The sequence below is a fragment of the Canis lupus genome, chromosome 21 (assembly GCF_003254725.2).
Source record: "Canis lupus dingo isolate Sandy chromosome 21, ASM325472v2, whole genome shotgun sequence".
In the NCBI taxonomy this organism is placed as follows: Eukaryota; Metazoa; Chordata; class Mammalia; order Carnivora; family Canidae; genus Canis; species Canis lupus.
The window spans coordinates 23,353,981-23,375,695 of NC_064263.1; the positions used below are offsets into that span (position 1 = coordinate 23,353,981).

At 54.1% G+C, this 21,715-nt stretch overlaps 1 protein-coding gene across 5 annotated transcripts in view; it reads left to right on the forward strand.

Moving 5' to 3' along the window:
• The window catches only part of GDPD5 (glycerophosphodiester phosphodiesterase domain containing 5), an 86,232-nt gene extending 69,707 nt beyond the window's left edge, over positions 1 to 16,525 (forward strand). For 3 of the 5 annotated variants that reach the window (XM_025419642.3, XM_025419641.3, XM_049098845.1), the window contains 11 exons: positions 335 to 428; positions 810 to 955; positions 5,257 to 5,339; positions 6,503 to 6,653; positions 7,160 to 7,378; positions 7,950 to 8,107; positions 8,356 to 8,503; positions 9,952 to 10,034; positions 10,577 to 10,591; positions 12,834 to 12,946; positions 15,516 to 16,525. In XM_025419642.3, coding sequence (XP_025275427.1) covers positions 335 to 428; positions 810 to 955; positions 5,257 to 5,339; positions 6,503 to 6,653; positions 7,160 to 7,378; positions 7,950 to 8,107; positions 8,356 to 8,503; positions 9,952 to 10,034; positions 10,577 to 10,591; positions 12,834 to 12,946; positions 15,516 to 15,664 — 1,359 coding nt within the window. In that variant the 3' untranslated portion in view covers positions 15,665 to 16,525. The remainder of the gene's footprint in view (positions 1 to 334; positions 429 to 809; positions 956 to 5,256; positions 5,340 to 6,502; positions 6,654 to 7,159; positions 7,379 to 7,949; positions 8,108 to 8,355; positions 8,504 to 9,951; positions 10,035 to 10,576; positions 10,592 to 12,833; positions 12,947 to 15,515) is intronic. The other 2 variants (XM_025419643.3, XM_049098844.1) reach the window with 1 other exon arrangement.
• The last annotated feature ends 5,190 nt before the right edge of the window (positions 16,526 to 21,715 follow it).

A 21,715-nucleotide genomic window follows, 5' to 3' on the forward strand; every position in this document is an offset into this window, starting at 1 on the left:
GTGGGGATGGTGAGGGGTGGTGAAGGGGTAGTGGGGGGCAGTGAGGGGGGACGGTGGGGTTGGTGAGGGGGGTTATGGGCAGCTCCTTCCTTGGGACCTTCCAAACAAGGCAGTCCCTTTTTATCACTTATGTCTCTCCAAAGGCCCAGAGGAGGCAGGGAGTGGCCTAGGCCACACAGCAAGTCAGAGCAGGGAGGGGGCTAGGCTACGGCTCAGGGTTTCTGCACCCAGAGTTTCCTCCACTGAAAAATGGAGATAGAGTTGCCTGACCCACAGATAGAGTATGGGCATAGCTGGGAGCCAATGGTCCCTCTTGCCCCTTCCCACACACCAGGGCACGGCACCATTCCTGCATGTGGGGGCCCTAGCTGCCATCACTGCGCTCTCCTGGATCGTGGCCGGACAGTTCGCCCGTGCAGAACGGTCCTGTAAGTATGACTGCCTTCTGAGTACCAAAACCAGCTTGCCCTGCCCTCACATGAACATCACCTAGGGAGCCTGGGGATAAGGTGTCACTCTCAGTGCAGGGGTTCTGGTTCAGAGTGGACGACAAGTTCCACCTAGGGCTGCAACCTTGGTCAGCCCCGAGTGTTCCCTCCTCTGCCTGTCTGTGTGTGTTAGAAGTCAAGCTCGCCATCCCAGCAAGAATGGGGGCTGCCTGTGGAGCAGGGTCACCTCGGTATCTGGGTCCTGACAGGTGGATTTTTCTGCCCACCCCCCTCACCTCCAACCTGCCCAGGGTTCATGGGTGGGCCTTGTGGGAGCCAAATAGCTCCCCAGGCAGCCTCACTCACAGTCGGTGTCTGCAGCCTCCCAGATGGCCATTCTCTGTATCTTCTTTGCCGTGGTGTTTGCCTTCTACCTGGCCCCTCTCACCATCTCCTCTCCCTGCATCATGGAGAAAAAGGACCTGGGCCCCAAGCCTGCCCTCATTGGCCACCGCGGAGCCCCTATGGTGAGTGCCCCCTGAGGGTCCTAAAGGAGCAGAGTGGGGCTACCATTCTGGGGAAGACAGGCCAAGAACCATCTCCTTGTAGAGAGGAACTTGTGGGGAAAGGAATGTACGTGTAATGTAGTAATAGCAGTGATCTTAGATGGACTGAATCCTGAAGAGCCCTGAAGGTATCTTACTAAAAAGATTTAACTTTTATCCTGAGGGAAGATGCAGGAGGGCTTCAGGCTGGGCCCAGACCCAGCAGAGCTGGGTGAGGTGAGAGAGGTGCCAGGTGTGGGGAGGACAGCAGGTCCCTGGGTTGCCAGAGGCAGCAGAAACACATTCAGGGCTGGTGGTGGGGGGGGGGGGGGTTGGCACTAAAGGGACAGGTGCAGCTCAGAGCCCATGGCTAAAGGGAAGGTAGTGGTGTTCACGGGGTTCACCTGGAGAGAGGAAGAAGTCAAAGTCAGAGCCCTGTGACCCCACAGTAGGCCTTCTTCTTGAGAGGATGGCTTCAGAGCCTTCTTCCTCGGCCTTTTGTCAGCTGTGGGAGCCTGGACTGATCCCTATCTGCTCTGCCGCCGGTTCCCTTGTCCTAGATAACCAGAGCGTCTGCCCTGCTGGCCGATGCGAAGCAGGCCTTAGCACGTGTGAAGTGCCTGGTTATGGGCCTAGTGCACAGAAAGGAATAGGTATACATTTCTGCTTTCTGGGGCAGGCCCTCTCCCTCCTCTGGACCAGGGGTTCCTTCTCCAGAAGCACCTGGAATGTGTGATTCTGAACAGAGGCAGTACCACTTTCCACCCCCAGGGGGCACTCGAAGACTCCGTGAGCATTTTTTTTTTTTTTTTTTCAGTGATTGAGAGTTCCATGGTATCACTGAATTTCAGGGTAGTCAAGGCACCTGACAAAGTAACTTTTAAAAGGAGGTAGTTGAGTCTTATGGGGCTGTGAATCACTCTTAGGTTCTTCCCTGCTGCCTGTGGTGGGTGTTACTGTGCCCATTTACTAGATAAGACACAGACACTTGTTCCCTAGCTGCACCCTGGGGCCCTCCCAACATACCCTTTGCTGGTCCCAGCACCTCCTGGAGGAAAGCAGATGGAAGGGCCATGGCTATGGAGTCAGAGATCTGGATTTGGAGTCCAGTTTTGCCCCATGTTGCCTGTGTGTCTTGGTGGGGTGGGTCACCAATCCCCTCTGTGCCTTATGCTGCAAACTATCATGAGCATAACATAGAAGCATAGCCTCTGCAGGTGGGCGGGGGCCCAAGATTATAGCACCTCCTCTGTCCATGACCCAGATTACCCACTCCCACCTGCTCCCTCAGCTGGGAAGGAGCCAGTGGCCCCAGCATAGATAATTTTTTTAGTAGGAAAAATCTCTAATATTTGTGGGAGGTGTTAAGAATGGTATAAGGAATCATAGAATGAAAAACAGTACAAAGACTCCAAGACCACCTTCAACATTTATCAGTACTCTTGCTATTCTTATTTCATCTGTCTCCCTACTTTTTTTCTGCTATTTTCAATATATTTTTTTTAAGATTTACTTATTTTAGAGTATTTTGAGCACAAGCAGGAGGAGCAAAGGGAGAAGGAGAGAGAATCCCAAGCAGATACCGTACCCAGTGCAGAGCCAGATGCAGGGCTCAATCCCACAACCTCAGGGATCACCACCTGACCTGAAACCAAGAGTCAGATGTTCAACCGATTGCACCACCCAGGCATCCCTATTTTAAGATTTTTAAGAAAATGTATTATGTAAGCAATCTTTACACCCAACATTGTTTGAACTCATGACCCTGAGATCGAGAGCTACATGCCCCAACTGCCTGGGGCTCAGTCAGTTGGACATCAGACTCTTGCTTTTGGCTCAGATCATGATCTCATGGGCTGTGGGATCAAGCGCTGTGCCTGGCATGGAGTCTGCTTGGGATTCTCTCCCTCTTCTTCTCCCTCTGCCCCTCTCCCTGCTCTTGTGTGTGTGTGTGCAAGTGTGCATGCGCGTGTGTTCGCTCTCTCTCCCTCTCTCAAAAATAAATAAATAAAATCTTAAAAAAGGAAAAAAGAGCTATATGCTCCATAGACTGAGCCAGCCAGGCACCCCTCTGCTGTAATATTTTAAAGCAAATCCCAGACATCGTATCATTTTGCCCATACATCCTTCAGGATGTATCTCTAATCCATAAGGACTTTTTTTTAACATAATGACAACTCAATGCTGCTGTTACACCCAACCAAATTAATAATAATTGTTTAAAATTATCTAATACTGAATCTATGTTCAGTTTTCCTTTGTTGTCTCAAAATACTTTTTTTGCAGTTGAGCTGTTAAAAATCCGGCTCCAAATGGGGTCCACATGGTGCATCTGGCTGACATGTCTTCCAAGTTATCTTTTAGTTTATAGCAGTCCCCCTCCCCTTTTTCCATATGCTGTTTATTTGTCAAAGAAACTGAGTCATTTGTCCTGGAGAATCTCCCACATCATGCATCTGGGTGATTACGTCCTTGCAGTGGCTGTTGAGGGGCTGGCACGAGTGTCTGACACAGCCAAGTGTCTCACTGTGCATGCACGTGTATCGGTGTCTACACTAATACATATCATTGTGTATCATTGGCTCTGGATCCACACATCTGTGTGTGATGAGCCCAAGTGCACACTGCTGTCTTCAAGATGGTGTCTGTGTGCCCTTGGGTGTATGGTTCCTATGTGGGTGCACCTGTGTGTTTCCTCTTTATTACTTGGTCAGACTAACTCCAGCGTTGGAACTTTTAACTACAGTGGCCTGCCCACCTGAGTTTGTGACAACTGCCCCTCATATACACACTCCTTGACAAAAGAACCCCACTTGGGCTTAGGCCTGAGGTAGGCAGGGATTAAGAATTCACCCTGAAATCCTGCCTGCTTCTTAGAGCCCTCCTGGAGTCCCAAGGCTGGCCAGGGAGGCCCAGGTTTCCATGTCTCTCTCTCCAGGAGGTCGGCACCTACCCCCTGAGAGACCTGGGTTTACAAAGCCTCGCCCACCAGGGGTCTTTGTAGCCCCTGCCATGCTCCTTTGTATCTACCCACAGTCCACCTTCTGCAGCCTCAGCCCACGAGGGAGCTCTGGCACTTGTGAGAGGCCTGGCTGTGTGGACCATGTAGAGGCGAGACGGGCAGGGGCTCCAGAGTCCAAGCCTGTCTCTAATGCCTCTGTGACCCTATTCTGCCTCTGGGTGAGGCCTCACACAGCCCACAAGACTGAGAGAAGGGAGCCACGTCCTCCAAAGCTGCTCTGCCCCAGGGAAAGAGGAACAAAGGATGTCTCTTATCTTACCTGTGAGCTTGATAACATTAGCCCATTTTAAGCTAAAGAAACCAAGGTGCAGAGGTGAGGTGAGTGGGAAGTAGAATTGTTCCTTCTCAGCCCCATGGCCCTTGCTGTGGGAATGTGTTACACGTGGGAGCGGCAAGACCAGAGGGAGGGAAGATGGGCATGAGCATGTCTCGGTGGGAATGAGATCAGCCACAGGAACCCCTTGCAGCCCATCCTTTCACTGCCAGGAGTCCTTCCTCTTCCAGCCCACACTGTGCAGAGTCCTAGCCCAATCCTTGGTGTGGTAGTGACCCCCAGTGGTGACAAGGGGTATGACAGGGTCCTCAGACCAGACAACTAGGGAGGGAGACTTGGAACTCCCACTCTCCCAACTGGAAGGACCCAGTGAATCCAGAGAACACGGAGTATGCACCCCCAAGGGGAAAATGGGGAAGGAGATGCACTGGTGGTCACAAAGCTAGTTAATGGAAGGGCCAGGGCTAGAACCAGGATCTTTTGATGTATATGCTATGATATTAGTAGTCATTTATTAAGCACTTATGTTGGGGGCTTTTAACCCATGTAACAATCTGGGGGGTGGTCTTGTCATGTCTGTATAGATGAGAAAACCAGGAACCCTGTGGAAACTCTGCCATCCTGAGTACCCTCTCCTCTCCCTCTGGGATTTCCCCCCTGGACCTAGGGTATAACCATGAGGAAATAGCCCCAGCCCAAGACTGCCACAAGGCAGAGGACTATATAAAAGCCCTCACACCCCCCACATTTCTATAGGTCAACACTAACTACCCCTGCCTCCTCCCCTCAAAAAAACCTCTGAGGCAGGCATGATCTAACAGATGAGGAAACTGAGCCTCAGAGAATCTGTGTGGGTGCCCAGGGTCCCACAACCACTGCCTGGAGGAGTGGGAACTAGCACCAGGCCTACTCTAGCCTCCCGACACAGGTTCTCATTGGCCGGGGAGGTGTACATCAGCTAAATGTTGGCTCTCCCTTCCTGCCCAGCTGGCCCCAGAGCATACGCTGATGTCCTTCCGGAAGGCCCTAGAGCAGAAGCTGTACGGGTTACAGGCTGATGTCACCATCAGGTAGGTGTAGGGGTTGGGGGGACTGCTATACCTCTCATCCCTGCTGCACTCACATCTGGGACTCTGCTGGAGGAACCTCAGGTCCCAGAGCCTCAGAGATGGGAGGGCAGAGACTTGGACTATCCACTGCAGGGCCCACACCCTGTTTGTGCCAAATGCCAGGATATAAAATAGAGAAGTGAGTAGATGCTCTTGGTTCAAGCAGGGGTGGGGGAATGGGACCTGGGGTCCTGTCACAGGTCCTGTTGAAGGAGAGACTAGATCTATATGGCTCAGCAAGACGGAGTTCAAACACTCATAAGTGAAATAAACACATTGCAGAGTAATACATCCACTGTGATGTCAATTATATTTTTCTTAGAAGACCACATAAAATGATTTACACATTCTCAATGTATAGCTTTTAAAAGTATCTATTAGTATAAAGGTTGAGAAGAATCCATAAAGTGTCACAACAGATTACCTCTGAGAAGGGGAAAAAGACAGGGCTACCATGTTTAGTCTACACAGGTGATTGTGTAGTGAAAAATGAAACCACACATAGGTTCCAAGTATAGATATCACCATCAGTCCATCATTGCCAGTGTAGACATCACAGAATTGTGTGTTTATCCAAACTTTCTAGCAGATGGTGGTAAAATGCCTTGAGGAAGGGGGACTCCCATGCCTTTTACTATTTCACACTAAGATACCATGTGGGCTATTGGCAGCCCCAGTGGGGTAGACCAGGCTGGTGGTAAGAGGAATGTGTCAAAGAGGCCTGCATTTGTACTGTCCTATAATGGCCTCACATGGCCTGGGTTCTAAATCAGGTTCTACCACTCTCTGGGCTAATGGGCCTGAACTAGGTACTTCCCTCTCACAGCCTCAGTCGCCCCATTAACAAATGAGGTGGCACCTATCTGCTGTGGTTGCTAAGAGAATAGGCCCAGCCCTTCATCTTCAGCCATCCTTACCCCCATCTCACCCTCACAGAGAGCCAGAGGGAGTCCCCCACCGGCCCACTGTCCTCCCTGAGGCCCAGACAGGAGCAAAGCCTGCTTGGCTCCCATGGGCATGTTGTAAATGGGTGGGAAGGAGTGAATGGGTGTTGGGGGAGGATCATCAGTGGGCAGATGAGGGGCCTCGGTGGACAGTGACTTGGCGGTCCCACCTTCGCACAGCCTGGATGGTGTGCCCTTCCTCATGCATGACAACACCCTGCGGCGAACCACCAACGTGGAGGAGGAATTCCCAGAGCTCGCCCGCAAGCCCGCCTCTATGCTGAACTGGACCATCCTGCAGAGGCTCAACGCCGGCCAGTGGTTCCTGAAGGTCTGGCTATACCTGTCCCAGTCCTGGACATGGAAAACACAGATAGGGACCCGATGGGGCAGCCATCAGCTCAGATGACCCCTAGTTCCCTAGCATCAGTGACTCATCACCAGGCCGGTTGGTGAGCTCCTATCACTGGAGCCCAGATATCATGATCATCACTGCTTGTTCTGATTCTGTTTTCCCCATAGAAAAAGTTGACAGTGATGAGAATAGTTAACAGATAAAAATTGTTAACTCTGTCAAACTCTAGAGGGAGATTGGTTCCTGGTCTGAAATGCTACTAAAATGTGCTGGGGTCTGGGAGAAGTTCCAAGCAAATGATTCTTTCAGGAAACAGGGTGTGGTGTGGAGAAGTTAGGGTTGGGATCTCCTAGACTGGCCACAGCCATCAGTTTGCCTGACCCGAACACCAGCAGACACTGGCAGCTCAAGGGTCTCCCTCCTTGGTAGCCAGGAGCCCCAACAGCCGGTGAGGCAGCCTCTTGTATCCCTATCTCCACCAGACTGATCCCTTCTGGACGGCCAGCTCCCTGTCGCCCTCTGACCACAGGGAGGCGCAGAACCAGTCCATCTGCAGCTTAGCAGAGCTCCTGGAGCTGGCCAAGGGCAATGCCACGCTGCTGCTCAACCTGCGTGACCCACCACGGGAGCACCCCTACCGAGGCAGCTTCCTCAACATCACGCTGGAGGCCCTGCTGCGCTCTGGCTACCCCCAGCACCAGGTGAGGCCCTGCAGAGCAGCCCCACCCGGCCCCACCCCGCCCCACCCCTCGGGAAACCCAGGACTCCCTTATCAACTCCCAGGCCACCTGTCTAGACCTCAGCTTCCACAGTGTAGAATGGGGATGGCCTGCCCCATGCCTTCCTGACAGGGCCATCATGGAGACAAGAGGGAAACAAGGAAGCCCTTTGAAATGTACAAAGGGCAGGAGCAGGCTCTCTGGAACACTTACTTTCATGAAGCGTTGCCCACATCCTTGCAGTGTACTACTTGGAGATCAGAGATTTGAAACCACTTTATGGCAGCATGCCAGGCCGGTGGCAACCTCCGGAGTAACCTGGGTTATCAGTCTTGTGACAAAGGGACTAGAGGGGAAGGTTCCCGAGTTGTTGCCGGAGCAATTCCACAGCCTTGGCTGGACCTAGCTGGCCCCTGTAGATGGTTATTACATGTAAGCCTCACTGTGTGCCGGGTCCCCTCTCTTTTAACCCTTCCCGGGGCTCTGGGAGGGTAGATGCCATAACCCGGTTTGACAGAAGAGAAATCTGAGGCTGACCCGCTCCTGCCTGCAGGTCATGTGGCTGCCTAACAGGCAGAGGCCCTTCGTGCGGAGGGTGGCCCCTGGCTTCCAGCAGACATCGGGCTCCAAGGAGGCGGCCACCAGCCTGCGGAGAGGCCACATCCAGAGGCTGAACCTGCGCTACACTCAGGTGTCCCGCCAGGAGCTCAGGTGCCCACCCCAGCTCACGCAGAGGAGGCCAGACGCACTGGAGCTCATGGTTCAAGGAGTAGAGGTTGAGAGCATAAGGCAGATCTGGGCGTTGTCTGAGCTTGGTCCTCTGGGGGTAGATTCTTTTCTCTGGGGACAGTTGTGAGGACAGCAGGTTTATATAGGGGGGCATGCTTTATAGATTTCCCACACTGGGCCTGGAGGCCCTGGTCCGAGGGCCAACCAGCCTCTGTCCGCCGGCCCCACAGGGACTATGCATCCTGGAACCTGAGTGTGAACCTCTACACGGTCAATGCACCGTGGCTCTTCTCCTTGCTGTGGTGCGCGGGGGTCCCGTCTGTCACCTCTGACAACACCCATGTCCTGTCCCAGGTGCCTTCCCCCCTCTGGATCATGGTGAGTTGGGAAATTTTGGGGGGGCAGAGAGGATACCTGGGGATGTATAGAGAGAGCCTATGGCACAGGGTGGGGGGCAGGCTCCACACTCCAGTCTCTGGTGAGGTCTCAAGGGTGGGGAGCAGGGCACTGAGGAGGATTTTCGTGGCCTCTGAGGTCTGCACTATGGTGCTGGGGGGTGGGGAGAAAAACATCACTTCAGGGCCCTAGGGGAGTCAATTACTACTTGGGGTTTGAGCGTGGGGAGGTTATGTCTTATTTTAAAGGAGGGGGAAAAAGAGTAACAAGAGGACAAGGATAGGGAAAGTGAAAAGCTGGTCTGAGAATAAAGCAAATAAAACCAATTTTCAACTGGTTGATGGAGCACCTGCTGACAGGCTTGAGCTCCAGTCCCAGCTCTGCTATAGGGGGTTAGGGGTGCCTGTGACCTCCCTGCTGTGCTCCCACTGCCACCTCCCCGAGGACATGACAGCCAGTCCAGCTGAGACAGTGTCGGGGTCAGTGAATCAGATCTAGGTTCTGGAAGGTGTGTCCATCCACCTGCCCACTGTCCTCACAAACCTCCAAGGGCTCTGCTCAGAACGAGATGGAGGAACTCACTGACTGGCGGCAACAGCAATGAGCACCTTCGAATTTTCAGGTCACTGGAGCTGACCAACAGCGAGAAGGGCTCCTGGCCCAGCCCAACCCTCCTCCACAGTCTCCCTGAGATCGAGGGCCCTGGAGGCCTGGCTGCACAGGAGGCTTTGCCCTCCCTGGCCCCTGGAGGGGGAGCTCCCGCACTCCACATCCTACGGAGACACATGTAACCTTAGACCCGCACAGATGCCCTGTGCCTCTCCACACACACCCCTGCATACCTGCTAGTCCTTTACACCTTCACATTCAGCTGCCTGCCTTTCATTGACTTGCCTTCTGCTTGGAGTCCCCTTAAGCACACAAACCTTTCAGGCTTATTAACATATGCCCCCTTTACCCTGACCTCCCCACAGACTTTTTTTTTTTTTTTTTTTTTTTTTTTTTTTTAGAGAGAGAGAGAGAGAGAAGACAGAGGGAGGGGCAGAGTAAAAGGGAGAGAGAATCTTAAGCAGGCTTCATGCCCAGCATGGAGCCCAACGTGGTGCCTGATCTCACAGCCCTGACATCATAACCTGAGCTGAAATCAAGAGTCAGACACTTAACCGACAAAGCTACCCAGGCACCCCCACATAGCCCACACAGATCTCTTTTATCCTACACTTGCACATGCACACGCCCACACACCCACAGTGCTCAGATCTCACTGCTACAAAATATAATCTCAAGGCCCCAAACCCCAAAGCCCCCTCTAGGTCCTCCCTCATCCTTCCTTGAGGGTGACATGGGGTCCTCCTACCCAGACCCTCACTTTGGAGCTCTGGTATGGACCGGACATAACTGAAAACTGGCCACGGGCCATCTGTCCACAGCCCCCAGACGAGTACTGTCTCATGTGGGTCACCGCGGACCTGATCTCCTTCATGCTCATCATTGGCATCTTCGTCCTCCAGAAGTGAGTAGGCTCTGACCTCCTTCCATGCCCCACAAGCCCAGCCCCCACCCCAGCCAGTCGAACCTCCTCCTGAGCCCTGGGCAGCCTTTTCAGGGTAAAAGGAGGACCACCCAGTGGCCCTCAGCCCATCCTCCTCAGCCAAAGCTGAGTGGTTTCTGGAACAAGCACCCAGCTGGGAGCCCAGAGCCAAGCTCTGCCATGACTTGCTGTGTGGACTTTGGTGGGTTTCAGCTCCTCTCTGTCTGTGTCCTCACCTGTTCCCTAGGGCCTGGGCTGTCACCAACACTCAGAACTTGGGTGTGCCATGTTGGAGAACCCCTGCCTGTCAGGGCAGCAGCTGGGACAGTGATGCAGTGGGGAAGGGGAGGGCTGGCCCAGGGGAGGGTTTAGGGCCAGACAGGGGCCCCGATCCAGCCACAAACAATGACTGGCTGTTTTATTCCTGACTGACGTTCTCTCTCTGTCACACACTGCTCTGATCCGGCGCATGTCCCTCCTCTCTCTCCCCACTCCCCTCTCTGCTGCACTCTGGCATCTCACAGCTATCACTTGATCAGGTAATTCTGGTGTGGTCTTCCTCTCCTGTTCCTCTTTCTCCTTCTTCCCTGCCATCCCTTTCTCCAGTTCCATCTGAAAACCTGCTGTGCACCAAGCCTGTGCCTGGGTCCCTCGTGGGTCCCCCTCCAGACACCTCCTCCCCTCGCCTGATGCCTCCTGCTATCCTTTCTCTGCCCCGCGATCCTCCCTTCTCTCCCCATCTCGCCATGTGTGCCCTGCTGCCCTCTGGTCCTCCTTGCTGTTTCTGTGGACGGAAGCCAGCGCTTCCTTGCAGGTTGCTGACCAGGCCTCTCTCAGCACCAAAGCAGCTTCCTCTGGGGAAGGACTGTGCCTGGCCACCCCTCCCAAGGCTGGCTCGCAGGGACCTTCACCACTGCCCAGCAAAAACCCTACCAAGCTCTGTCTCTCCCTTCTAATCTCTTGGTGTCTCCTCTCGGGCTTTGCCTCTCAAATTGCTCCTTCACTTTCTCTGTGTCTCTCCTCTCTCACTCTCCATTTCTGACTCCCCTCTCATACACGTAGCCTCTTTGCTTTCCCTGGAATAACCCCACAGTGGTTGAGCTTCCTGTCCTAGATGTACCTGGCTGCAGAGACCCCAGCCTGACACCTTCCTCCTGGGTGTAATGTTAATTTCCAATGTGAGTCCTAGGTCCTGGGGATCCAAGACCCCATGTTGGTCCAGTGCCTTGGGCCCTCCTGGTTTAGATACCTTCACCAACCAGCTTCCAGGAGGACATACTGCTCCCTGGCTGAGGGACAGAGCCCAGCGAAGGGACATGCATCTCTCCTTCCTTCATCCTCTTAGTCAGTAGGTGCCCCCACATGCTGCCACTGTGCTGGGCCTGAAACAGGGAGCCAGGCTTTCACCCTTGGAGCCCCAGTGTGCTGAGGGGCAGCTGAGGTGGCCCAGGTGCCAGGCCTGCTCAGTGTCCAGCCAGGGCCATGACATTGTCTTCCTGGGAGTCTGGAGAGGACTGACAGATGAGGGGACCCTGAGGGAGACCATTCCCTGTGGCCCCCTAGCCTTCATTCATACATTCAACAAATACTCCGGGCACCTGCCACATAGCAGGCATTGAGGTCGGTGCCAGGGACACAGTGATAAATAAGAGACCCTGTCGCCCTCAAGGACATGTAGGACAGCCAGCCCAGCCAGAGCACAAGCTGCCTTCCCCTCTGCTTCTTGCTTTCCCCTGTCTGTCTGCTCTTTTCATTCACCCACCTGCCTGTCCATCTGTCTGTCCATTTCTGCTGTGCTGACCCCATCTGGAAACAACTGATTTCTCATCGAGTCTGGGCTCCCCCCACCACCCAGCAGGGCTCAGTGCCTGGGGAGGTTGGGTTCTTGTTTCCAAGCTGATCCCTGCTTCTCTTGGTGGGAGGGAGAGGGGGCAGTGAATCTTTCGGTCTGGTTCACTGGAAAAGTCTTAAGTTCAGAAACTAAAGATCTAGGGCTGGTTGAGAGAAACTGCAATGGCAAAAACTGCCCCAGGCTGGGCACCAGAACCTGAGTCTCCTGGCTCTGCCGGGCCCCTGCACGCCCCCTACAGCCTCACCTCTTGCCCACTGGCTTAATTTTATTCCCCACCTCACCCCTGCCTCAGCCATCAGAACAATTAATGCTCTCGCCCCTGCCTCCCAGGAGGAAATAGGCCACTCTTCCAGGGTTATTGGAGCAGAGCAGCCTCTGGCCCACCCAAGTCACCCTGATACCTCTGCCTCTGAACCTGTGAAGACAAGCCCCCCACGGCCTCCTCCTCGCTTTCTACCCTCTCTCACTTCCTCTTGGGCCTTCCCCACTGGCTTCATCCAGCCTAGCCCTGATGGTGGAGCTGGATGATACAGCAGCTGGGACTCCCTGAGATTGGTGTGTTCCCCACAGATGGGTGTCAGAGTCATGCCTGCTAAACTCTCTCCTAGTTTGTCCCATTCAGTCAGCGTACAACTGTGCGCACCTAAAACAGAACTCACCAACCCCAAACAAACCATCTTCTGGGCCAAGGGGACCTGATCTAGGATCCCAGGGACAAGAGGGAGGCAGGAGAGCCCTGGTTGAGAGTCAGTAGACTCTGATTCAGGCTCAAGTTCTGCCCTTGTCTGGGCCTCAGTTTCCCCATCTGTAGTCAGACAAGAGTCCTGCTGGTCTCTCAGGCCAGATCCAGATAGGCTCTGGGATTGGGCAGGATGCTCCCCTCCAAGGAAGTGTGGGAAATGACCCGTGCCCATGGGCCATCTCTGCAGGTGGCGCCTAGGTGGCATACGGAGCTACAATCCTGAGCAGATCATGCTGAGTGCTGCAGTGCGTCGGACCAGCCGGGATGTCAGCATCATGAAGGAGAAGCTCATCTTCTCAGGTGTGCAGGCCTGCAACTCGGGGCAGGCAGCGGGCTCAGTTATCTCCACCCCACACATGTACTTGAGTATGTGTGCACATATTCGCACGCAACACATACTGGCAGGGACATAACATGGACATACATACACCCACCCAGCTTTGCAGTTGGGGGGGGGTCTGCTTTTAAAGTTCACCCCTTTTTGCCTGGTTTGTACACAAATACTGATTTTTTTTACTCCTGTTTGCTGCCAGTCCCTGTTGACATTCCCAGTCTGATGGAAGAGACAGCTGTATAAACAAATACATAGAAAATTGGGTACCACAAGAGCTCTAACAGGCATGCGAGCCAGAATGGGCTGCAGAAGTGAATGGTCAGAGCTCTCTGGGGCAGTGAGGATCTTGGGGCCCATTTTGCAAGGAGGTGATCTAGCTGGAATGGGAAAGATGAGCAGGAGGGGCCTGGGTGGTGGGCTGGAGGTGAGGGCTGACCGAGCAAAGCGAAAGAGGGGCATTCAGGCAGGAACAGCATGTGTTCAGAGGTAGTGAGGGGGCATGGCTTACTGGGGTACCAGGAACTATGTATCATGCCATATGGCATGAAGGGTGGCCTTGCACTCACATGGCATTAGGGAGGCACTTCGGCTTCAAGCCTATGGTCAGGAACTTGGGCTTCACTTTGAAAGCAGAGTATGGTCATGGGCAGATTTGTCCTCCTTACAGTAGGGCTGAAACAATCACCACAAACTGGGTGGCTTAAACCCAGAAATTTGTAGTCTCAGCTCTGGAGGCTAGAAGTCCAAAATCAAGGTGTCGGCAGGGTTGGTTCATTCTGAGGGCCATGGAGAAGGATCTGGTCCAGGCCTCTCTCCTTGACTTGCAGACAGTCATCTCTGTTTACATGGTGCTCTCCCAGTATGCATCTCTGTGTCTAAATTTCCCCACTTTATAAGGACTCCAGGCCTATTGGGCTGGAGCCCACCTTAATGATTTCACGTTAACTAATTCATATTTGCAACAACCTTATTCCCCTATAAAGTCACATTCTGGAAGTACTGGGGGTTAGGACTTCAACCTATGAATTTGGGGGAGAGCACAACTCCATCTATAACAAGTGTGGAGGATAGAAAAGAGGGGGAAGCTGGAGGCAAAGAAACCAGTAACACATGTGAGAGACTGGGTATGGGAATATAGGAGAGGAGAGATCTGAAGAATATTTGGGAGCCAGATGGACTGGGGTTCAAATCCCAGCTCCATCCCCAACTAGATAAAAGAACCAGAGCACATTAGCATCAGATGCCTCCTCTGCAAAATGGACCGGCACTCCCTCACAGGGTGCTTGACAGGTCAGCACCACGCCTGGCCCAGAGGTATGCTTGGTAACACTGTCTGAATGAACGAGACCCCAGTGGGGGTGACTGGTTTGGGGGCTGGTTCCCAGGATGGTATGAACATCTACTCATTCATTCGTTCCTTTATTTTCATTCCTTTGACAAATGAATGCTGGGCACTGTCTTAGGTGCTTAGGATTCACAGATTCTTGCCTATGGGGTACTTGCATTCCTCCTGCCTTGGCTGAAAAGACCTCCCTCTCCTGAGAGCCTTCCCTGAGCACCAAGGCTGGGTTGGGGTGCCTCCCCTGGTGGCCCACAGCCCTCTAGCCACCCTGGGGAGCTCCTGGAAGGAGGGGTCAATCAAAGGCACCTGGGGTCCCCAGGCTCCTACAGCCTGGCCCAGAGAAGTCAGAAGGGGCAGGTAGAATGAATGGAAGGAAAGAGGCCAGCCCCTAGGCCTCGCAGGTTCTGTGCATCCAGGCCCCCACCTCTCCTCAGTGGCAAAGGCTATTTATTCATTTAGCATCTTCTAAGTGCAGGCTCTGAGGAGCCAGCCACAATCCTCACCTAACTCTGCCCATTCCAGGTTAAAAAGTCCTTTACAGAGACTCTCAGCCTCACCAAGGCACCCTCAGTCCCCTCAGGGTGGGTTCAGCTCTACTCGGCAGACCTTTTCTGAGGCTCTGTTGTATGTCCAGTGCTGTGCCAGACAGTGGGGACACAGACGCCCAGACCTCAGCCCAGTGCTTGATGTACTCCAGTCGGTAGGAGCCACAGATAGTGACAGTACAGGATGTAATGGGGCACAGGAAAGCAGGGGCTAGGCTGGCCGTGAGAAGGCCCCATCCTACCACAGGGGGGATGCTCAGCAGAAGCTTTTAGGAGGTGGTGATAATAGAGATGAGAAAAATTGAGCCAGATTTTAAGAAGAGGAAGTGTTTTCAGGGAGGTCATTCCCAAGAGAGGCCTGAGTAAACACATGGGTACCAAGATCAGGAGGGTGCAGATGGTTTCCCACGGAATTCCAGGGGACAGCAGATGAGGTGTGACCAGACTGAGGTGTGACCAGAGTGTTTGCAGAGTCCAAGGAGGGCCTTGAATGCCAACCTCAATACCAAACTTGAACCCAGTGATTTCATCAGCCCCCAAGTGCCTGACCAGGACTTGCTGCAGGTGCCCCTTCCTGCTGCATCAGCCAGCCATCCTCACTGACCCCTCTTCTCCCCACTCACATTCTGCCTCCCTCTGACCCAACAGAGATCAGCGATGGCATGGAGGTCTCCGATGAGCTCTCTGTATGTTCAGACAACAGTTACGACATGTATGCCAACCGCGCTCCCACCCCCATGAATAACCGCGGGAGTGGCAGCCGCACCAAGACTCTCACAGACCGGAGTGGGCGCTAGCTGAAGACCTGTTTATCCCAGCCTATACCTGAGGTGGAGACCAGGGAACCCCAAAGAGCTGGCACAAGCATGTCTGGACTGGGAGAGCTCTGGGAGCTGGCTCCACGGCCTCCCCATCGGCTCTGGCCCTCTGTCAGCCATGGGCTCCGCTGAGGGGGCTCCCCTCTCTCCTGAGGCCCAGCTGGGTCAGGACTCCAGCCTCGCCCCTGCAGGCCTGGGGCTCCTTGTGGAAAGTTTGGGGCCTGGGGCCTGGTCCTCCCCTGGAGGCCTTCCCTTGTATCCTGATCTGGAAGCTTTGACGATGTTCTGGGCTGTGCCACGTCCCTGTGGCAGTTGAGAATGTGGATATCCACGTGTACCCATGTGTGTCCGTCCTCCTGTTGCTCAGAGGCAACTGACTTCTCTGCGTGTTTCCTGCCTTGAGGGCCTGGGCTGGGCCTCTGCCCCCTGCATCTCTGTCTGTCTCAAAGCACAAGGATTTTCAGCCCAGGAGGAAAGCCTGCGGTGGTGGAGACACTCCTCCCCGGTGCTGCGGTGGTGGAGACATTCCTCCCCGGCCGGCCTCCTACCACCACTGGCCCTGCCCCAGGAGAGGGACCAAGCCATGTCCCCAGGAGCAGCTGGAGATGGCCAGAAGAGTAGGCTTCAGGCTACTTTTATCCCTTACCTAAGTGTCCAACAGGCTTCTAGGGCAAAGTGGCACAGAGGCCCAGGAGGTCCACAGACTGACACAACCTCAGGTTTCCACATCGGTGGCCACAGGGTAGTGGCCACCTGGGAAGGGTGGGCATATGGCCAAGGAAGCCTACAGCAGAGCGAGCCTGAGGGCCTTGGCCAATATGATTAAAGCTGCCATCTTGACATGTGTCGTCTCTGAATGGTCTGTGGGAGGGTAGGGATAGAGTTTGCTGGGTTTGGGATTCAGTTTGGGGCCGATGATTTGAGGAGGAAGCATTCTCAGAAATGAATAGAAGAGCGCAGGGTGCTTGGGCCCCTACCCAGCATCACCATGACACTGGGATTTCCTTAACAGCCCTGGGATTGGGGATCAGTATCCCCATATTGTGGTGGGGAGAGATGGTCCTGGAGTGGTAAATGACCATCCAAAGCCACACAGCTTAGAATGGACAAAGCCAGAACCGCGCCCAAGCTCCAGCCTGAGTATATGTATGCCTTCCACAACCAGCCAGAATGGCAAGGCAGATGGGAAGGCCTCTTGGGTCTGACGCAGGGCTGGGTGGCAGAACTAGCAGGTCCCCTCACAGCCATATGGAGACTTTCTGAGGTGCTTCCTAGGAGCCAAGGGATGTATCCCTTCTCCAAACAGGAGTCTTCTGGATAGAACTCTTGGGGTCTGAGGAAATTCTGGCACCTTCTTGGAAGAAAGAAAAAGAAATCCCTCCCAGATGCTGGAATCCAGACTGGGCCCCCCACATTAACCTCTAGGACTGCCCTCTGGGAACTGGGAGGAGATGTGCCCTCCTGTCCTCCTACGGAACAATTGTCAAGCGCATCCCTTCCTGAGGCAGAGGTCAACTCCTGCCTCTCCCCGGGTATGAAGTATAAGGGAAACTCTGAACAGCTGAGTCAGGGATGGGACACACTGCTCTACCCAAAATGCCCCGGTAACCGTTCCAGCCTCTGGCTGACCCACCCAGGAAAGTGGATTTGACCTTTCCAGCCCTTCCCTGTCCCATCAGTGCCCCTGACTAGGATATCCCTGGCTTGTGGCCACACCTGGGCAACCTGAGATCTCAGAGTCTCCAGGAGCAGGTAGAGGGGGCTGGACAGCTAGTTAGCATCCCACTCTCACCAGGGCCCTACACTGTAGCCATGTCCCCAGTGCAGAGGCAGTCTAGCTGCCTCCCTCACCCCAAACGATGGAGGGATGATGGAGGCCATCCCCTAGCTGCGCAGACAGCCAGTCCTGTCTCCACCCTCAGCTGCGCCCACAGCCTGGGGCCAGTACTGGCTTCTGGCCCTTGACCTGAGGAGTCACTGAGAACCCCACTTCCTGATGCCATCCCCACCTCTTCCCCTTGTCTGTGGAGGACAGACAGGAAAACTAGAGACAGAGCCCCTCCCCTTCCCACTCCTTCCTTCCTTTCTTGGACCTCAAGGGTGCAGCCTCCACCAGGTGGAGCCTACCCTCCACCTGCTCCAGGGTCCTCCTTCCCAAGTACAGATATGAAGGTGCCTGAATCTCTCATACCCTTTGACACACGGCAACACACCCTCCTTTTTTAGGGAGAAGGGAGATAAAACATTCCCTGGCGTTGGGTACCAGAAACAGGCTCTGGCCTCAGGACACATACTTGGCAGCATCACAGTGACCCCATCACAGCTCTGTCCACAAACTCAGCCTGCCTGAGCAGGCCGGGTCACATTACTGTAGCACCCCGGCCTCACTGACTCCATGTGGCACGTGGCTTTCACTTACAAGCCTCCTCCTGAGTGTCACAGCAACCCAATGAGATAAGGCACAGCAGGAACTGAGAGCAACCCCTATTGCCAAGATGAAGAGCTGGGCCAAGGGATGGGCAGTGATCTGCCTAGGGCTGCATGGTAAGTCATGGCAGTTTCAGAACCTGACCCCAAGTGCCCTGGGCCGGTCTGGGTTTTTGTCAAAGCAACCTCCTCCCAATGGCTGTCCTCTTCCATGAAGGCAAATCTCCTAACTTGCCTCTCAAATACTAGGCCCTCTGGCCCTGTGTGGAGGCAGCAAACGATCTGGGACCAGCCTATGTGGTTGCCTCCTCTGGCTCCAGGAGGCCAGGCTGGCCCAGGGACGCCTCCCTCTCAACTACCTCAACCAGGCCTGCTCAGTACCACCACACCCCACCTCACGGAGTCCCCTCCAAGGCAGGTACATTGCTGAAAAACAGCTCAACTCATACCAGGCCACAGACATAGGACATATGTGGTCCACAAGGCACAGCTCCCTGTCATGCACAGACAGACCCATATCAAACACAGAAACAATCACAGAGACAAAGAGGGACATATCAGACAGACAACCAGACACATGAAGTCCTATGATGCCAATGTCTGCTGTCAAACAGGAACACAGATAGGCAGTCACACAGATAGGAGGGAAACTGAAACCTCTAAGTATAGAGCCACAGTCTTCGCCACACCTACATGATCACACCCACCCCAATGCTACATAGTCAGGGACAGTGCACTCGCATGCTCATATACAGGTACCCTGGAACACCTGTACCCTCACAACCACCCAATTACAGCCTGACTCCTTAGGGCAGCACCCCCACACCTTCACATCCATGCATTTATTCAGGGGTGCACCCAGCACCAGATAACCCCCAAACCAGATACAAGGATCCCTGAGATACATGCACAGTCAAGGCCATGCTTACTCCCGCCTCCTTCCTTCCCTCCCTCCTAGGGCTGGTCCAAGAATGGAACAAAAGCCCAGCGTCCCTCCTCCCCTTCCCCCCCCTTCTCCCTCCCCCCCTGGCGTCCAGCCCCTTTGTCCTCCTGCAGCTGAGTCGGAGCAGGAGTCCAGGCAGAGCGGCAAGGACACTGGAGCCCGGACTGCCAAGGGTGCAGCAGGAGGACAGACGGGAGTGGTCAGTACGAGAGCAGTAGCTGCAGAGCACCTGGGTGAGGGCATGGCCAGGTAAGTGCCAGGAACATCCAGGGACTTAGCCCCTCAACCAGCAGGGCTGTGTGGTGTCTACAAGTCTGTGTGTTTGTGTGAGTGGCTATGGGTGTGCACAAGAAACAGGGTGGCATGTCAACTTCTAGGAGCTGGATCCCTTAGTCTGCATCAGGACTCTTGGCTGGAGGTACCTAGATTCTTAGCTGGGACAGGAGAATGTTCAACTGAGCCCTGCCTGGGAATCCCTACCTTCCACGTTGCAACTGGGTCCTCCAGCCCCCAGCCCGGGAACCTCCAGGGTGGAAACAGAGTCTGATGTCCCAGTGTGACCACAGTGCCTGTCACAGTAGACAGCAGTAGAAAGAATGAAAAAGTAGTGGTGCAATTCCCGGGAAGGGACTCCTTCTCTCCACCCAGACAGCCCCTTGTGCTGCAGAAAGCAAGCCCCTTCATACCCAGAAGAGACCTGCCCTCCTGATCTCAGCTCAGAGGGTGGCTACTTTCTTAGCAAGCAGCCGGCAGAGAATGGAATGGAGGCAGCATGTTCCAGTGACCTCTCTCACTTCCCTCTGCTGCTCCTGGGCTGCTCCTTAGGACGTGCCCTCACCCTGGCAAGCGGCTAAGCACGCAGAGTATGGAGCCAGGTGGGTTCAGAGCCCAGCCCCTCTACTTGGGCACAGTTAGCTTCCTGGGACGCTGCCCACCAGGGAGGTCATTTCTGTGGCCTGAGATGAGGATCCACTACCCAGGATGACCGAGGCATGAGCAGTGAAAGCCAGACTAACACTGGGCAAGATCTGACCTCTGGGCAAAGCAGTCTCAGAGGAGGCAGAGTACGTGGGACCAGGAGCATGGAGGGAGAGGCAAGAGGTTGAGGACAGACTCCTGCTCCCCGAAAGTAAGTTGCCACATAAAGAAGTGAGCTCCCTGTCACTGGAGGTGTGCAAGCAGACACTGCATGTTCATAATGACTGAGTCACAACCAGCCCAGTACCGACCCTCAGTCTGTAGAGTGCTTTCACAAACACCCCTCCTCTGACACTCAGAGGAACCTCTGAAGGGCAGGTTTCCTGAGTGCTAGTTTCCTTACAACAAACTTAAAGGATGGCAGGACATCTAAAGAAATGCTCAGGGTTGTGAGGATCAAAGGAAATTATGCACATAAAATCTGCTAGCACACCTGGTGTGCTCCCTTCCTCTTGAGTAAAAACCAATGTAAGGAAACATTAGCTGAGTCTATACTATGTACCTAGCTAGCACTTTTTTTTTTAAGATTTTATTTATTTTTCCATGAGAAACACAGAGAGAGGCAGAAATACAAGCAGAGGGAGAAGCAGGCTTGCTGAGGGGAGCCTGATGTGGGACTCGATCCCAGGACCCCGGGATCATGACCTGAGCTGAAGGCAGATGCTCAACCACTGAGCCATCCAGGTGCCCCTACCTAGCAGTTTTCATATACCACTTAATAATCACAACACTGCAACAATCCTGTAAGGTAGGCATTAAGATCCCACTTCAGGGGAGGAAACTGAAGGGAAGTGATTTGCACAGCTCACTTAGTGAGTCAGTGACAGAGGCAGGCCCAGAACCCGGATCAGTTCTCAGAGCCAGCTCTATTTCCCCATAGTTCTTCCACAAGAACACTGACAGAACTCACTAGAGAGAGGGCTAACTTCCCTCTCCACCTGGGCTCTGGGCTCTAGCCTCCTGCCCTCCTACCCTTTGGGCCTTAGCAAAGATTGTTCTCTAAATGGAGACATCACCCCTGAACAAGTCCCTTCCTCTTGCCTGGCTAATTCCCCCTCTGCTTCTCACTGTGAAGATCTCTCCTCAGGGACACCTCCCCTGACTCCCCTCCAACTGTGTTTAGTGCCCCTTCTATGGTGGCCACGCCCCCCACCATGGGACCCCCAACAAGCTGTGAGATCCAGGAGGGCAGGTCTATGACTGTGTTGCTCACTGCCTGGCACAGAAAAGGCTCTAAATACATGCTAGCTTAATACATTCACACAACCTTAAACATATTAATTGAGCACCTACTGGGCAGCCCCGGTAGTGCAGCGGTTTAGCGCCGCCTGCAGCAGGGCGTAATCCTGGAGGCCCCGGGATCGAGTCCCACGTCAGGCTTCCTGCACGGAGCTTGCTTCTCCCTCTGCCTGTGTCTTTGCCTCTCTCTCTCTCTCTCTCTAAGAATAAATAAATAAATCTTTTAAAAAAAATTGAGCACCTACTGTGGGAGAAGCGGCTGTTAAACAGAATCATCAGGGGGCACCTGGGTGGCTTGATCATTAAGCATCTGACTTCAGCTTGGGTCATGATCTCGGGGTCCTGGGATGGAGCCTGGCTTCGGGCTCCACGCTCAGCAGGGAGGGAGTCTGCTTTTCCTTCTCCCTCTGTCCCCCCCCCCCTCTCCTGCACATGCACACGCA